At 37.7% G+C, this 12,424-nt stretch overlaps 1 protein-coding gene across 1 annotated transcript in view; it reads left to right on the plus strand.

Annotated features, from left to right (window-relative positions):
- The window catches only part of CPLANE1 (ciliogenesis and planar polarity effector complex subunit 1), an 85,634-nt gene that overhangs the window by 42,264 nt on the left and 30,946 nt on the right, over positions 1 to 12,424 (plus strand). Inside the window, exons 24-32 of the mRNA XM_064176883.1 lie at positions 381 to 684; positions 1,461 to 2,391; positions 4,623 to 4,774; positions 5,332 to 5,468; positions 6,014 to 6,096; positions 7,284 to 7,363; positions 8,788 to 8,889; positions 11,295 to 11,481; positions 12,053 to 12,310. Of these exons, the coding sequence (XP_064032953.1) occupies positions 381 to 684; positions 1,461 to 2,391; positions 4,623 to 4,774; positions 5,332 to 5,468; positions 6,014 to 6,096; positions 7,284 to 7,363; positions 8,788 to 8,889; positions 11,295 to 11,481; positions 12,053 to 12,310 (2,234 nt within the window). The remainder of the gene's footprint in view (positions 1 to 380; positions 685 to 1,460; positions 2,392 to 4,622; positions 4,775 to 5,331; positions 5,469 to 6,013; positions 6,097 to 7,283; positions 7,364 to 8,787; positions 8,890 to 11,294; positions 11,482 to 12,052; positions 12,311 to 12,424) is intronic.

Consider the following 12,424-nt stretch of genomic DNA (forward strand, 5'->3'; position numbering starts at 1 on the left):
ATTTGTGAATATACCTTCTGTCATACCCCATGCAAAACAATTGCTGGAAGGTGGGAGGTGTCCCTGCCTATGTCGCTGGGTTGGAACTAGATGCTCTTTGAGGTCCTTACCAACATAAACTGTTCTATGATTCTATTAGGATTTTCAGTTAGGCAACATTGAGAGTATTTTGTCAAGTTCTGCTTTTTCTTTCTGAGATTTATACCAATACCAGAGTATTATGACTTGCATGTTTTTCACTTTATCACAGTTTGACTGTATTTCTAAATGGCTGTAATTTATGATTATTCAAAGTTCATTCATCTTTCTGCTTGAGAGGTTAACTGAAAACTGAAAAGTTTATATGTAAACAAATACTTTGGGTTTCTTTCTTTCAGTAGGTCATGAAAGTGAAGAAAGTATGTCTATCATTATACAGACTGTGGAAAAGGAAAGAACAAAGGCTTTGAAGCGTGTTATAAAGAACATAGGTCCCATAGAAAATAATATTTGGGAACCAGAAGAAGAGAGAGCAGCAGATGATGAACACTGCTATGACAGGTTCTCATTAGGCACTAGTCTAAGCATAAGCACGCTCACTGATCTTGGGAATCCTCAGGCATATAGTGATGCTGACACAGCAGATACTCTTTCTGATGCTTTATTTACTGAAGGATCAACAGCTCAGACATCTTTACTCCACAGGTAGGAAAATAATTGCAGGAAAAAAAAAAAGCTTTCCCTCACTGTTCAAGTAAACTTTTCACCGAACAGGATAATCATCCCTTTGGACAATTTATCAAGTGACACATTATAAAATTACCAATTCATAGAGCACTGTTACCAAGGAGAAGAAGCTAGCCTCGACTTTGTTATGTAACAAACTTCCCTTAGGGCAGTTACAGAGAGCAATGAGATCTCTCCTCAGCCTCTTCTTGTCTAGGCTTAACAACTCAGCTGCTCCTCACAAAACTTGTGTTCAAGACCCCCTCACCAGCCTTGTTGCCCGTCTCTGGGCAAGCTTCAGTGCCTCAGTGCCCTTCAGTAGTAAGAGGCCCAAAACTGAACACAGTATTTGAGGCATGGCCTCACCAGTTCTGGGTACAGGAGGATGATCATTTCTCTAGTGCTTCTGGCTACACTGTTTCTGATGCAAGCCAGGTTGCTGCAGGGCTTCTTGGCCACCTGAGCACACTGCTGCCTCATATTCAGCTGGCTGCCAGCCAGTACTCCCAGATCCCTCTCTGCCAAGCAGCTTTCAAGCCACTCTTACCCAGGTCTGTAATGTTGCATGGGGTTGTTGTGACCAAAGTGGAGAACCTGACACTTGACCTTATGCAATGCCCTTTAGGGATTTCCATTTCCCGTTTTTAATAGTGGAGAAAGAAAATGAGCTGATGCTACATTTACTTACTTTTTTCATGTAATTCTTCTTAAAATTAATTTTTATATTAATGGTAGGTGTGTTTGTTGTCCTACAGGCATAGTGAACATCAGAGACAAGGAGAAAGATGTAGCAAAATTACCACAAACAAAACGAAAACTCTGAACAGGAAAACAAACCTCAAAGACAAAGCGTATGGAAAAGACATGCATCGTCATTGCAATTTGCCCGTAGTTGGGGCATGGGAATTTGAACGTGATGATGATGAATTTGTTATTTTTTTAGAACTCTTTTTAAGCTATATTCTTGAGAGAGACCTGATAAAGTACAATGCCCTTGGAATTCCGTTTCTTACTAGTTTTTCTGGACGTCTTCGTGATCACGAATTAAACTCTCTGTTTTTTGATGTTCATACCACACTAAAACGTCGTCAAGGCAAAACTAGAAGCAAGAATGTATTTAGAGCAGGGTCTTGCTATACTGTCACTGTGGTACCATGCAATTCTGAAACAGCATCTGTCTGTAAGGAAAACCAACCTGTTCTGGAAAATTCAACACTTATACAGTCCACTGTACAGACCACGGAGCTTTTTCCGCATAACCTCATGAAAGGACTTAATGAAGGATTATTTGGTTTAAAACACAAGTCAATTTACAGAGCTCAAAATGACAATCACGGAGTCACTGTTGCACCAGCAAGCCAGCCCTTTTCTAGCCATACTTACTCTAACCCTAACCCTCAGGCAACTTCTCAGTACGTTTACAGAACTGTTGATGCAGTTGATACTGTACCAGCAGAAGAACTAACTATAGAATTGATGGGTAAGTTGAGCAATATTGCAAAACTGCTTGAGTGGATGATCAGGTGGTCTGATAAAAGACAGCTCTGTGGTTCCAGTGAACAGGACTCAGAAGAGATTCTTCCAATGATACATATGAAAACATCAGCAGCTGCTGTCCTTACCTCCTTGTGGCTGTTAGAACAGTTAAATAGAGATGGATCTCAAGCAAAGAGCATAAAATGTAAGGTAAGAAAGGATAAGTGTGAGTGAAACGTGAGTTAGTTGTGCTAGCAAAGAAAATCACATCTTTTTGCCTTGTTCTGTTTTCAGTACAGTGTGGAAAATTAGACAGTCACAGAATAGTCAGGGTTGGAGGGGACCTCAAGGATCTAGTTATAACTCCCCTGCCACGGGCAGGGACAGTTTCCGCTAGATCAGGTAGTTCATAGCTGCATCCAGCCTGGCCTGAAAAACTTACAGGGATGAGGTTTCCACAACATTTTGGGCAGTGTGCTCCAGTGTCTCACCACCCTTACGGTGAAGAGCTTCTTCCTAATGTCTAATCTAAACCTACCCTCCTTTAGCTTGGATCCATTCCCTCCAGTCCTGTCACTACCTGACATCCTGAAACATCCTTCACCAGCTTTCTTGTAGGCCACTTCAAATTCTGGAAGGCCACAATAAGGTCTTCTAGCAGGCGTCTCCTCTCCAGACTGAACAGCCACAACTCTCTGAATCTGTCTCCTTAGCAGAGGTGCTCCAGCTCTCTGATCATCCTTGTGGCCCTTCTCTGGACACATTACAGCATGCCCATATCTTTCTTGTAATAGGGGCTCCAGAGATGGGCACAGTACTCCAGATGGGGTCTCACAAGAGTGTTGCTAGGAGAAGAGAAACACTGCAGGAATACACTCTGTGGGAAGACTTCTCTTGGAGGTGGAAGTCATCTTTAGAAATACTGTTTAAAATGTAGCTAATTTACCTGAATACCACTTTATTTGAGTGGATTCCTACAAGTTGGATGATGGAAAAGGGTCTAGAGGAGAGCCACAATGAAAATGAAGCAACGTTCCTACATAGATAAGCTGAGAGAGTTGGGGTTGTTGAACCTGTAGAAGGCTCCTGGGAGACTTTATAGCTGCCTTCCACTGTCTGAAGGGCATCTGCAGGAAAGCTGGAGAGGGACTTTTTTAAGCACATGTGGTGATAGGACAATGGGCAATGGTTTTAAACTGGAGCAGGATAAATTTAGATGAGACATTAGGAAGAAGTTCTTTACTGTGAGGACAGTGGAACACTGCAACAGGTTGCTCAGGTAGACATTCAAGATCAGACTTGATGTGGTCTTGGGCAGCTTGTTCCAGTTGGAGGTGTTACTGCTTGCTGCACGTTGTTTGGAGAAGATGACTCTTGAGAAACCATTCCAACCTGATACAAGCTGTGAATTTGTGATGGAAGCCCCAGCCTTGGAGACATTTGATGGTGGTCTGAGCAACCCAGTCTCTAGTTGGGGGTATTCCTGTTTACTACAGAGGGTTGGCTAGATGACCTTTGGAGGTCTCTTCCAAGCAAATGCATTCTGTGATTCTGTGATAGGAAAGGTTGCCCTGTTTTGGAAATAGAGTAGAAGACAAAGACTAAAGAAATACTTTCTTTGAGGAGACCTGAATTTAGATTGTCTTTGAGGACAGTGCATATAGGATCTAAGTGGAGTATTTAAACTGGTTAAAAATTGGTGAAGAGTTTTGAATTTCTGTCTAGCACTGTTGCACAGAGTTGAGGAATGTGTGTTAATATAAGAGATTGCCGGAAGAGCTTGATGAGTGTTTTTTATATTTAAGGACAATTGGATCACTTATTTTTAAAGGCTTTGAGGGGAGAGGGTTGTGGAGTGCTTTTAAGAAGACTTTTTTTCTCTCAGTTAGGAGAGATTTGGGTTTGATTTGTATTTTCTGCTTTCTGGGAAGTGCCCCCTGTATTTTACTTAAAACTTAGTGCCAAATTTTTGCACACCCACCTAACTGTTTGATTATGTATGGTTTTTTTGCCTCTTACACTGTCATCAGTCATAATTTTAGAGATGTCAAGTTGTCTCAAGTTGTGCCAGGGGAAGTATAGGCTGGACGTTAGGAGGAAGTTCTTCACAGAGAGGGTGATTTGCATTGGAATGGGCTGCCCAGGGAGGTGGTGGAGGCACCATCCCTGGAGGTGTTCAAGAAAAGCCTGGATGAGGCACTTAGTGCCATGGTCTGGTTGACTGGCTAGGGCTGAGTGATAGGTTGGCCTGGATGATCTTGGAGAGGTCTCTTCCAACCTGGTTGATTCTATGATTCTATGTGATGAAGGTCAAATCTTATATATCTTTGTATAGAATATCATAGTATAGAAATCATTGTTGTGTTTTGGGGGGTTTTATTTGTTTGTTTTTGTCAGATTTTATTTTTTTTAACAAGTGAATTTTCATTGGTTTTATTAAGAGTCCGGATAGTAAATATCGGAAAGAATGCCCACCTCTGTCAGAAGCTCAAACCAGGAAAGAGAAAGAAAGTAGTATTGATGAAGGCTCTTCCATACTGGCCAATCTTTCCCTTGATGTCCAGAGTGATGATCTTCATGAAACTGACTTGGGGTAATGTTTTCTTTTTTTTTTTAACCTTAGACTTCAGTTGTTTGTAAATCCTCAGCTGACTGTGTTCATACATTTGAAGAGTTCTACTTTGAGTTCTGCTGTGTCTCTTGCATCATACATACTATGTGTGATTTAGAATACTAAGTCAAAGTCATACATATCATTTACAGCTGCATGGGGCACATGAAATACTCCCATCAGCACAGGTACCTCCTGCATAGAGGTAGGCAGTAAGAAAACAATGTGGCTGTTGCATATGAAATTAATTATATGTGGTTGTTTGTTTATAAACTTGGAGGTTAGGTTTGGTTATGTTTTCCTTGAAACAGTCCACCTGAAAAATGATACCATTAATATAACTTAAATTATCACAACTGTATCTAAAAATAATACTAAAGTGAAATTCAGAGAGAGAAAATTTGTATGAACATTAAGTATATCACAGCAGAGTTTATTTTACAGTTACTCCCTAGCCTTCAATCTGAAAGGCATATTTAAAATTGTAAGACACTTTTGTAAATCTGTTACTAATTACCTTTTGTTATCCCAATTGCCAGAATGTCTACAAAGTCAAAATGCATTGATAAGAAGAATCTTGATGGTGGAGAGCATTCTGTACCTCATATGACTGGGGGTCTTAATGAAGTGGAAGTATTTTCTCAAGAGGAGTTAGATGAAACATCAGAAATAGAAGGTTTGTTTTTATAGTACAGCCTTTGCTGACATACAAAGCCATAGGAGTTTTGCTGGCATAGGATTAGATCTCCCTCTTTTTATTTAATAAAAACAAGTGGAAATAAGTTTTCATTATTATGCTGAAATTATTCCTGTATCTTGGGTAACAAACTTCTATAAAATTGCCTTTTCTGTACTTTCTGATGAATTTTTCACTTATGCAGCTGCTCATTACTATCAAGGTAGTACAGTGTACATTAACATACTTCATCCTTTCATTTACTTTCATTCCAAAAGTCTCTGTTCAACTGTGTAAGACAGGATTTGAAAATTGTAAGAGCTTAAAGTGCATAGATTATCATATTCTTATGATGAATTTTCTTCAGGGGCATGCATCATCACTGGTAAAACCACCCATTTTGAACTTGCTGAGACATCTCTCAACCCCTGTCTCTTCACTAGGGAAGAAGGGAGCTTAAGTGATCAGCTGGCAATAATCACATAACAGTGCTGTGTGTATAGCATGTAGTATTCAGATTTAAAGTAACTGTGTTTGTTTTGTAGACTTCTTTGAAGAGCCATATGAAACTCCGAAGAGTTCTAATAGCTCAGTCAAGATCAAGCTTGTGGAAGGTCAAACAGGAAAGGCAAGTTAACCTTCATGCATAGAAGTGTCACATTGTTGTGAATACTCTTTTCCAAATATCCTGAATATCCAAGATACTTAAAATATTGGGCTTCGTTTAGGATTGATGATTTTTTTCCCTTGCTTGAATCAATAATAGAAGTAAAAAATATTTAAACAGCAGTAAAGTGAGATCTGCTGTGAGGAATTCTTGATTATTTCTTTTGTTGTATGCCTATATTTGTAATACATACATATATATATATATATATATGTATAAAAACCCACATTAAATCTATGTAATGTATAACACTGTTTATAAATATGTAAGATTATGCACTCACACATACATAGAAAAGCACAAAAATACCCCAGGTGTCTTTCTGCTAAACATACAAGACTTTTATGTGTATTTTATTCTACTAGAAAGCTGTATTAACAACTTCTGTTTTCCTTAAAAATGTGTGCTGTGTCTGAAGTTCTTAAAGGGTGATTAAGCAGGGAGTTTACCCCTTGTTTGCTCATTTTAAAATAAATTACATAAAGATGTTTATTTTCATAGAATCATAGAATCAACCAGGTTGGAAGAGACCTCCAAGATCATCCTTCTGTCTGAAAACTCAGTCTGGCTATGTAAAGGAGCCTTTTTGATCATAAATCTCTTTTCTCTGAAATTGTTATACTGGAATGTGAATTGCAACACCATTCATTTCCATGCCTGTAGCACTCTAACATCAGTGCTGTTAATTGGATTAGAAACAGTGGATGTGTGGTGGTCTTCAGTCATGCAATGCATTTTACTGTTGTGAATCTATGACATGTAAAATTCTGCATTTGTTTGATTTTCTTAGTTTGCAGATAGTTTGTAATAGGGCTGTTTCAGCATTTTCATATTTACCTAAGGAGTGTGAGATTAGTAGAGTGTATTTCCAGTGTACTATATGGATATGAGTGTGAAAATAAATAATCATCATAATTACTTGGAAAAAGACCAAAGATCCTTAAATGAATGAGGAGGACATTCCTTATTTCTGATCTGTACATGTTCTTTGGCAACAAGTAATTTTGATTATTTTTCATTCAGAAATTTTCAAGTGATGGATTAATCAAAAGTATCTTTACTCTAGGCTAATAAAATAATACTTAATTAAAGCAGAAATGGGATACCAACATTTACAAGTTCAGATGCCTCTTTTTATATTCCAGCAGGTGTCCATTTCAGATGTAGATAGTCCCCAAGAAGATCAAATGGCAGAAAAACCAAAGGAAGGAAAAGCTGAACAGAATACGTGAGCCAAAACAATAGCTTTTTGCTGTTTTAATTTTCTTTTAACTTTGCTTAAACATGTAAAGTAGTTTTGTTAGGTATGGCATCCAGCATAGTCTCAATGGATACTTGCTGCTGTTTATAGCAACAGAATTGTAGTTCGAAACAAAATTTCAGTCATCTTCTATTTACAGGTATTAGACATATACAAAGTATGTACTGTATGGATGAGGGATTACTGTAAACATGAAATAAAAGAGGCATAATTTGTGGGAAGGTGTACTATTTTATTTGTATTGGAAAAGGATAGAGAATAGCTGAAAAGTTTTTCAGATACACAGTTCCTTCTACATACCAGAAATAGGAGGGGTAGGTACAGATGGAGAATTGTTATGCTAGTACATTTTAACAGGTAGTTTGTTTACAGAATTTAGAAGAGAGATTAGTGTCTAGGAAACAGAAGGTGAGATAAAAATAAATGTGGGCACTAAGCTTTTTAGCTCCTGAAAAGAGGGAAGGAGGTATGCTGCACAAATTAAGAATTTACTTCATTAGAATATGTTTTTTAAATGCATGCTATGTAATATGTCTGTATTTATAATATAATGCATGTAAAATTATAGACACAGTCCACAAACCTGATGTCACATCATATCTTTGAGCAGATTACTGCTCAGTTTGATTTCTCTGGAGGTTTTTAAAGGGGAAAGAAACGTTCTGTAAACAAAGGGTTTGCTGTATTTACCACGAGAAATCTTGATCATTTGAGATTTTTGTTTGTTTGTTTTAATGACAGAAAAAGCTCAACATGTTTTTATTACTTCAGTTAGCTTTTTTATTGGGTTCAACAAATTTGTAGTAATGATCCTTTTTCCTCTGATAGGCCATTATGATAGTACAGAAAAAAATATTTCTGTGCATATATAATGTTTGTGACAACTTCTAAATGCCTTAACTCAAGAAAGACTCAGAAACTCATGCTGTTTAAAACCAGTGTATTTTCTAGTTTGAAATAAAAATAATTGCACTGAAGATGTCCCTCAGGGATTTCTTGTGATACTGGCCCTTTTTTTTCTCTCTAGAATGCAGATTGTGATTATATTAACAGCATTGATTAAACTGGATTTTTTTCCTATTTTTTTTGACAGTTGAATTCAACTCTTCCTTTTTTTACCTGCTGTTAGTGTTGGATAGCCATAACCTTTTCAGTGCTTTTGATTGAGTCAGTTTCTGATTGCTAGGAGACAAAGCATGAATGTCAGTATTTGCCTGCTCAAAGTTCAGCCTCATGTAATTGAAGCAATGCAGCTTAGTACAGCTGTGTTCATGTGGCTTTCAGGTATTTTATCTTATGCTAATACTTTCACAGGAACTTTTTTATATATTTATATGTACATATATAAATATCTATAAAATTGATATAAACATCTCAACAAATTATTCTAGTATGTACAATACCTACTTTTTCTTTCTTTATAGCATGACTGCGGTCATTCCTAGTGCCATTTCTCACTCATTCTCTTCAGAACAAGATGCAAAAGTTCCCAGGTAAGATAGACCTACAGTATTTTAGATAATAAAAAGAAACTCATATTATATTTCAGTCTGAAGTAACATGATATATAGGTTTGAATACAGAGTATGTGCAGGTTTGGAATACTGTACTACTGCAGACTATAGAATCATAGAATCAACCAGGTTGGAAGAGACCTCCAAGATCATCCAGTCCAACCTAGCACCCAGCCCTAACCAATCAACTAGACCATGGCACTAAGTGCCTCATCCAGTCTTTTCTTGAAGACCCCCAGGGACGGTACCTCCACCACCTCCCTGGGCAGCCCATTCCAATGGGAAATCACTCTCTCTGTGAAGAACTTCTTCCTAATATCCAGCCTATACCTACTGTGCTAGTTTGAAGCAAGCTGGAGTGTTTTGGTAACAGAACTAGATAACGGGCAGTGAAATGAAAAACAATTGATGTCAACTTCTCTCACAGTCTCGCTGAGAACTCTGGGAAGAAGAAAGTCTTATTCTCCATTTTGTTACTCACTCTTGCTTTTGCCTTAGACCTGGTCACATCTCATTAACCCTGCTCCTACTAACCTTGCTCCCTAACCTCTTGGCTGCACCTCTTTTCTTCCTGAGAACTGGGGTAAGGTTGAGAGGGCCGGGGGGGAGGTGTTGGGGTGGTTTGAGAGCCCCTCCTGGGGACTCAGGTTTCTGGGAGGGGAGTTGTGCTTTTATATTGTTTATCCTTTGTATATTTCTGTATATAACTGTATATAACTGTATATATTGTAAATAGCTGCTTGTAAATTCTGCTAGCTGTAAATAAATTGCTTCATCTATATTCCCAGAGGCCGTCTGAGTTAGCTGGGGCAAATTCAAAAGTGTGGGAGGGGCGGGGTAACCCCCAAACCATCACACCTACCCTGGCACAACTTGAGACTGTGTCCCCTTGTTCTATTGCTGGTTGCCTGGGAGAAGAGGCCAACCCCCACCTGGCTACAATGTGCCTTCAGGTAGTTGTAGACAGTAATAAGATCACCCCTGAGCCTCCTCTTCTCCAGGCTAAACAGGCCCAGCTCCCTCAACCTCTCCTCATAGGATTTGTGCTCCAGGCCCCTCACCAGCTTTGTTGCCCTTCTCTGGACATGCTCCAGCACCTCAACATCTTTCTTGAATTGAGGGGCCCAGAACTGGACACAGTACTCAAGATGTGGCCTTACCAGTACTAAGTAGCTTTTCTGAACCCTTTCTATATGGTAATCCTTGAGGATGATATATTCCTGTGTGTTCTCTGGAATACCATATGAGTGAAAAATATTAATTGAGAGCTCTAAGGCTTCGAAAGAAGTGATACTTTTGTATAATTACATAATATTAACACCAAGAAACTTCTATTCCTGTTTCTATAAAATTATTTAAAAGCATATGTCCTAAAGCAATTGCTAGTAACACATAAATATATACATAATATTTCTGTAAATGGGGAAGATGTTGGGATTCTGAACTATGTGTACCATACCTTTGGATTCTGTTTTCTTGTGTCTCTAATTTAATTTTCTTCTTGAGTCTTCAGGTTAGCTTTTTTTTTAAAAAAAAAACACCTTCCTCAAACTTTCAGTGTTTCAGGCCATGCTTACACATTCTAATTGTCTTCCAGATTTCCTGTGCCAATTCACACCTATCATGTATCTAAAATCTTAGTATTATTCTTAACCGCTGGAGTCCATCTTGTTCAGCTGTGAAAAAAATGCTCCAAGGGTGGCCTATTCCTGTAGCAATGGCAACATTTATTTTTTTAAACAGTTATGTGTCTTTTAGGTCAGTTTTTGCTGATGTATATAAGGTCCTTCTCTTTATTTATCATTCAATGTAAACCATAACCTTTTCTTCTTCTACGTGGACTTCATCTACTTAATTGCCTTTACTTGCTAAAAGATCTAATTATCTCTGTGAGAAAATTCAGTATATTGTATTATCATTTACATCGCATTTAAATTGTTTTCTCATCTAAAATTCTGGTTTTGATTTTTCTATTCCAAATACACAGAGGCAGATTTAACTAAATGAATCTGCCATCTCTTTTATTTCAGCTAATAATGTCCTTCTTCATTTTCCATCAACTGTTTTATAGCTAACAAGGCCTTCTTTCTGTCAAGTAATTGTTTTCTATGTGTTTTCTTCAGTGAAGATAACATTTCAGATACCCTTGTGACTAAAACATCAGATAGAACTTGTTCCTTCACTACTCTTTTTTTCATTCAGTACTGGGAAGCATTCTCCAATGAAGCTTGTGCAGTATTAATTTTAAAATCGTTTCTACAAATTGCTTATGATTTAGAAAAACAAAAATACCTTTACAATTTTCTGTATTGATTTAAGACAAACACATATAGATATTCTGAATTATGAATGTTTTTCATAGTTTTGTTCTTTTCCCTCTGAAGTAATACAGATATTTCTCTAAGTGATGGTCAGCCAGTTGTGTCAACTAAGGTGAGTGTTGCCTCCAATACTTCCATTCGTGCAAAGAATCAAGAAGATGGTAGAGAAGAAGTCCCTACAGAAGAGGAACAAAACACATCAGGAACTGTCAAGAAGATGCTTCAAGATGAAATGTGGAAATTAGTTCAGGTGAGAGCAACTCAGGGTTGAAAACAACATTCACAGTATAAACTGTGTTATTTAAGACTAAGGAGATAGTTACTTTTTTTAAAGATATGCTGTGTGTGCTTGGCTTTGAAAGAGATCTCCAGTTCAACATAAACCACTGTGAAAACGTCTTTTTGCCTTGAGCTTTTGACTCAGAAAAAATAGTAATAATAAATAGTTTGAGTGCATTTTAGTTCACATAACTAAGTGTGCTTTAATAGTATAGATTAAGACAAATTCTGAAGCTGTAATAACTTTGCCTCTAGGATTCCATTTTTGTTAGTACATTAAGGCAGTTTTATGTGACCTTTCATTTAATCAAGCTGCACCAAAAAAATGAAAGAATTCATCTTGCTTTAACATAGCCTGTTTGTGGGAGTTATTATTGTGTCTTAAAAGAAAGTCCAGTGTAATAACAATCATACAAATTATAGTTGAAATTTTGGAGTATTGTTTATTTTGTCACCTGTAGTAACAGCTATAACATAGCCTAGACATAGAATTCTTGCTATAATTCCTGTTGAAGTTGTTAACTTCTTATGTGTGCATCCAGTTACAGCAAATCAACTTCATGAGTTTAATGCAAATAGTACAGTCATCCTTTGCCAACTTGCCAAATGTGCAACAAATCTTGGAACAGCATCAGTCTATTCAGTTGGACAGCAGGCAGCCTGCGCACCTTACTGACAGCAATGGCTCTTTGAAAACACAGCTGCCCACTCAAGAAGGTGAAGGAAAGCCTAATGAAAACAGCTCTGATGTTCAACCGAGGGACAGTTTAAGAGATGAAAGCAGCAATAGGCATATAAAAGTAGGTATATTGAAGTGTCATCTGTCCTGTTAAATTGGGAAATGTAGTGATTGCTGTAGACAAAAAAGATGTATAGAATTTTTGTGCTACTTAGTGCACAGTTGCTATTTAAAG

Source organism: Pogoniulus pusillus, chromosome Z (assembly GCF_015220805.1).
Source record: "Pogoniulus pusillus isolate bPogPus1 chromosome Z, bPogPus1.pri, whole genome shotgun sequence".
NCBI classification, from domain to species: domain Eukaryota; kingdom Metazoa; phylum Chordata; class Aves; order Piciformes; family Lybiidae; genus Pogoniulus; species Pogoniulus pusillus.